At 38.9% G+C, this 5,744-nt stretch overlaps 1 protein-coding gene and 1 long non-coding RNA gene across 2 annotated transcripts in view; both read right to left on the reverse strand.

Moving 5' to 3' along the window:
• Positions 1-1,628: 1,628 nt before the first annotated feature.
• LOC118398058 (thioredoxin-like protein 4A) overlaps positions 1,629-5,744 on the reverse strand; it is a 25,160-nt gene continuing 21,044 nt past the window's right edge. Inside the window, exon 4 of the mRNA XM_052470275.1 lies at positions 1,629-2,309. Coding sequence (XP_052326235.1) covers positions 2,108-2,309 — 202 coding nt within the window. The 3' untranslated portion in view covers positions 1,629-2,107. The remainder of the gene's footprint in view (positions 2,310-5,744) is intronic.
• Positions 2,972-4,867, reverse strand: LOC118398059 (uncharacterized). Its single transcript, XR_008070887.1, has 3 exons — positions 3,682-4,867; positions 3,157-3,337; positions 2,972-3,045 (listed from the first exon to the last, which is right to left on the reverse strand). It is a non-coding gene; the product is annotated as an uncharacterized LOC118398059 (long non-coding RNA).

Raw genomic sequence — 5,744 nt, forward strand, 5'->3', positions numbered from 1 at the left:
GTATATCCTATTGTACTTGTTCTATTTTGAGACATCGAACATAGGCCTATATATGTGTTTTTGTATTTTTATTTTCTTCCATCATTATCATGATGAACAGTTGACATTCTGAGAATAAGGGATGATTGCAGTGAGTCCGGATTAAAACATTTTGCCGAGATTACATAATCGTGATGACTGTAATCTGTTTGTCAGAAAACAACGTTCCAAATGGATGGTCTCTTACATAAAGAAATGGCATGGAGAGTCCCAAAGGATCTGATACCCATTGAGCTCAGTTCAACACAGAAAGGTGCATCATTGGGTTAACTAGGTGTCAATGAGGGAAACGCCTACAGCTCAAAGCTAGAACATCTCGGGAAAAGTCAGAAAATTCAGCAACAAAAACTAATTGGAGTTTTAAACTATACAAACAGTAGCAGGCATGTCGTGAAACAGTAAGTTCAGCCTACCGTTCTGTAGTCCATTCTCATAAAACTTAGCTTAAATTTGACTACCATTCTGTGCTATTTAACCACGCCTATTAGGATTACACAATGCCTTAAAGTTTCAAAATTCTACATGTCTTTCGTCTAAAAACATCTGATTGATCTGATTGTTAGCCTACTTAATGATTTATGAAAAAGGTATACACTATAGTTTTTATGGAGGCTACACACACTCGTTAGTAAAGTTTTCCGAAAGTATTGTTTCACACCCACTTGTGCATTTCAGTTGAAACTGTTGCCAAGAACGACCCGCAGCGTCAGGGACGGACAGCTTCAAAGACAAATCCCATTGATTTTGTAACGACAGCTGAATCAGGATGACGGAATCCAACTCAAAAGCTGCAAAAGAATTGACAGAAATTGTACGTTTATTTTCTGTATAGCTTTTTTCTTACGCTGATGGTAACATTGGTATCTGAGAAATAATCGTTTGTGTTGTCTCTCCCACAGATGGAAGCGACTATGCAGAATCTTCACAGTAAATTTCAAAGCATGTCTGACCAGATTGTTTCAAAAAATATCCTTTATCACACCTTACTACTAGCAACCGTCTTATTGAATTGAAGCTGCTATTGAAGAACGGTATCTAATAGCTACCAGTTGAGATTATAAACAGAAATCACGTGTTCAAGCAAGACAAAATCTCAAAATTGCAGCTATTTTTTAAATCAGATTAAAAAAAGGCTTTATATGAAAGTCCTAATCTAGTGGATTTGAGAGTAAAATATGAATTTAATTTATTTTCTCTATGAATAAATGTTTAATGTACAACCTAGACACAGTGTATAATAACTACATATATTGCAAGACTGCCCTTAACCAACCCACTGGATGACATGGGGACTCGAATTGATGACCTGGAGAAGAATGTTGCCGACCTCATGACCCAGGCTGGTATGGATGAGCAGCAGACTCCTAAGTGACCAAGCCATCAGGTTAACACATATCAGATCAGCTAACTTCACTTGATTTCTGAGGATCCACTAAAGACAGATGTGGCATGACAAAAGGCCACACATAGGCAGGTTATTACTGATCTATTGTTATGTAACAGCCTATGGCATTTGCTTTCTCATTTAACGGGATGTCATTTGTGGGGGATTTTACCATGTAAAAACAATACATTGTTGTATTATAGAAAAAACTCAATGTTTATTCAACTGTTCATAAACAATATGATCGGGTTGAAGAATTCCAAGTCTTTCCTCAATCTTCCTGTCATCGCAGCACTACCCATAGCATTTCAGAAGAAACAAGTCACATATACATACAGATTAAACATATGGGCCAATTTTCCAGACCCAGATTAAGCCTAATCCTACACTAAAAACACACTTTCAATGGAGATTCCTTATTGAGAAAGAAGCTAGTCCTTGACTTAATAATCAATCTGGGTCCAAGAATACAGGCTGTGAAGTGATAACTAAATGGCAATATAAAATATGAGCATAACATTTATTAAATCAAAGACACCAAATGATGGTTTTTATAACTGCTGTTGAAAAAAGATGACTTGGCTATAACATAAAAGAGAGCAGGACACCTCGATCTGAGCCTTTTTGTAGTCCAGCTGTCTAGAAAGTCTCATAATGAAAGGACAGATTTGCTCCCATTGGGCTTCACACAAAGCAATGGAAAGGGAAGAACCAATCAGTATCTGTATTTTGTCGAGTAGTCCTTAGGAGATACGACCAGACCTCGTCCTTTTCTCGCCCCCGGTAAACGGTCTCAACAATGTCAATCATCTCCTGCTTGTCCTCCATGGTCCAGTTGATCTTGTTGTTGTTACCAGTCCCCAGATCTATCATGATGTGCTTGTTCCTGGAAGAGTACAGAAAGAATATTTCAGTTTTCACAAAAAGAGGGCAGCAAAAGATGGGAGCAGGCTGTCCACTGAAGCAGCTTGGAGCTGGTTGTATTAAAGACATGATCAGGGACCTGGGCAACTAGTATTTTTTAAACCTCACAATTTGGGTTGGATGTGTCAATGTGTAGCTCATACATGCAATAGATTTTTACATTTTAATAATTTAGCAGACACTCTCATCCTGAGTGACTTACAGTAGTGAGTGGATATGTTTTTGTACTTTTTCCATACTGTATAATCTAGGAGCAGAATGACTGTTTTTACCTCAATTAGCTACGAAATCCCTAGTTTGACAGCAACGTTGTGCTGTGCCATTTCCACCTACATTTTACCCCACGTGGGCCAGCCCCCTAGCAATTTGAGTTCTAGCCAATGAGCTTCAGTCCCTCGTCATTTGAGTGACAGCTAACAAGATGCACACAGCAGAGCAATGACAGTGCATATACGCAACGTAGTAACGGGACAAAGCTCCCTAACCCAATTGTGCGCCGCCTCATTGGTCTCCCGGTCACGGCCAAAAGGGTCTGTGTTTACTAAACCCATTTTTGGAACCTGGTAAATGTTTGCATCAAAACTAGAGATTGGTTTGAAATGGAGGTGCAACCTGATGACAACGTACATCTCGTACATCTTGTTGAAGTCCGGCACCGCTGTGATGTCCACCAAATAGATGACTGCAAAGTTTTTCACCTGTAGGGAAGAATAGTGATGTTTGTACAGTAAAAATAGCAACGTTCAGTTAAATGTCTTCACAAATGTGAAATCCAAACATCAACAATGGTACAGTAAAATGCATATTACCTTTTCAGCTACGCTGTACAACACCTCGTCCATTTTCATACACGTTGGGTCCCAATTCGTGGCTAAACCTAATAACCAGGACTCTGTCCTCCTCGGATAGAATGGCTTGGTCGACCTGCCAGCCGCTGTGGAGATGCGGCAGCATGTACGACATCTTGATGCTGCAGTGTTAACATGTATCCTGGGAGATTAATGTTGGGAAGTAACACGTTTGGTTAGCTAGCTAGCTAACGTTATAGCGAAATACTTGATATCTGGGCTGGATCTTGTCAACAATGTTTACTGACGTAAGCTACATATACTGTGTACAACGTTGTTCTCAACCAAAAGTAACAAATGCCGCTAACAGAAGACCACTTTCTTTAAGTATTAACTAAGATATTGATAATTAAAAGTTATTAGAAGCCTGGCTAGCTAGAAACATCGCTTAACTAGCTAGCATGCCTGTCTTGGTATTTGCTAGAAAGTTAGAGTTACATTTTTTATTTAACTATGCAAGTCAATAAATAACGAATTCTTATTTACAATGACGGCTTACGCCGGCCAAACCCGGACGACGCCGGATCTTTGATCCGTTGTGTGTGAAAAGATTAACGAAATAAAAACCACTTCTGTTGTTTACGCTTTGCGTCACTAAAAAGCGACAAAACGAACAGACGATACAAATAAGTATGCATCAGTCTTTTTTTACAATAGCACACTTTGGTTAGAGACCACCTAACTCACAGAATTTTCTTAAATATAAGTTACAGCAGGGAAATATTCATTAATAAGAAATAAATTATTCTGCACAATTCAGCAACAACGCATTATAGGGGCTAAAACCTTCAAGTCTAAATAAATGATTTGTTTCGCAAGGACTGAACCCAAATAAACCCAACAGGTATAGTACATACGAAAACAGACAATCAAGTGACACAGGAAGAAGGTGAAAAAAACAGAAAAACAAATCCAGAGAGAAATTAGCATATTCAAATCAAGTTAAAAACACCCGGGGAGGTTGTTTTTCCCCCCCAATAATAATATTTCACAAAATGATTCGACAAAAGAAATAAACAAAACGCAACATAACAAGGGTGAGGAAAGCAAAGGTGAATGTTACTATTTCTTCGGGAAATGTACCTTTTTCTAGTTTAGTCATATTTATCCTGATGTACCCTGATGGAGACAGTTTGGCTGTCAAAACGTTAAATTGCATCTGAGCTCCTAGTGTGCGGCTCTCCTTTTCCAATTATTTATTTTAGCTACCTTAGAAGTGTTTACTTTGGAGCCTGACTAACATCTATTGAGTAGCAATGTCCCATACATTGAATGCCCAAATAAATTGGAGGTATCTACAAATCAAGTGCTGAAGCCACATTATCCAAAAGAAAGGCTACATCTAATCGTTTTTCCTAAAATGAAAATGTTAATGATTCACATGATTCGATTCACCACGATTGATCTGGATCCCAACTAAAATAATGGCAAAGTGAATCATTCGTATCGTTTAACTTTTTTTTAAAGGATTCATATGATTCATTTAATCAAATTTGGCCTTATTCGCGAGTGTCAGTGGAACGTTTTTTGGGACATGGCGAAAACATGAATTCATGCTATCAATCGCTAAACAAACTAGAGGGTACAATATATGTTTTGAATTGGCTACCTAGTTAGTCTATTCTCTTTCATACCTTAAGGGAAGAATTCGGCAGTACCTGTATGGTTAGTGAGAAAGTCCATATTGCAAATGTACGGTCCCTTACTAGACGTCCGAAATCGTTTGTAAAATTCGCGGACGGCGTCGGGCCGAGCGGCAGGGCCGGACCTACCAGGAAGTCATCAAATGAACGTTGTCGGACATTCGGTTTCCGTTTACAAAAATAATAAGATTTATGTCATTTTTCCCATGTCCCGGAAATTCCCACAAGAGGGCATAAGCAATCATATGGCTATTGCTACAAAACATCACGATTCACGACGGGGCCTTATCTCGAAAACTGAAAATATTTAGAAGCCGAAACTCGGTGAGCGTAGGGGCGGCATAATGGGCAGTTGGCCCCGAACAAGATGGCGTCTAGGCCTCAACGGTTTTGAGTTATGGCCATTTTATCTGGGATTAAAGGTCCAAAATGAAAATAGAGAAATTATTTTTCCACTTCACGTCAAAGTCAAGGAGCCTCCGGTGTCAATAAAAAAAGAACCAGCCATTTATCTATCGTCATTTAAGAGAAATCGTACAACGACACCTTGGTGATGTTCACGGATAGGTGTTTTTTTTCAACGGTTACAGATCCAGTTGCAGGTTGTTCTTACGAATCTTTTTAAAGTGTGCTGCGGAGCTCTGCGAGATTTCTGTGATTTTCTATGATTTTCTGAAATAACACACACTCACTAAACCCTCCGTAAATAACTCAGTTCTTAACGTAAAGACTTAAAACTCGGGATTCTGTAAAGGCATACCCCAATCATGATATGAGTTTATTTATAGCTTCCTGTGCCAACCGGAAGTGCCTTTAATGGTGTCACAGTGGCAGTTTCCATGGGTTAAAAAGGTCAGATCTTTTCAAAACTTCATATGTGTGACTAGGTAACCCTCGTGAACTGTA

This window comes from Oncorhynchus keta, chromosome 19, assembly GCF_023373465.1.
Source record: "Oncorhynchus keta strain PuntledgeMale-10-30-2019 chromosome 19, Oket_V2, whole genome shotgun sequence".
Taxonomy (NCBI): domain Eukaryota; kingdom Metazoa; phylum Chordata; class Actinopteri; order Salmoniformes; family Salmonidae; genus Oncorhynchus; species Oncorhynchus keta.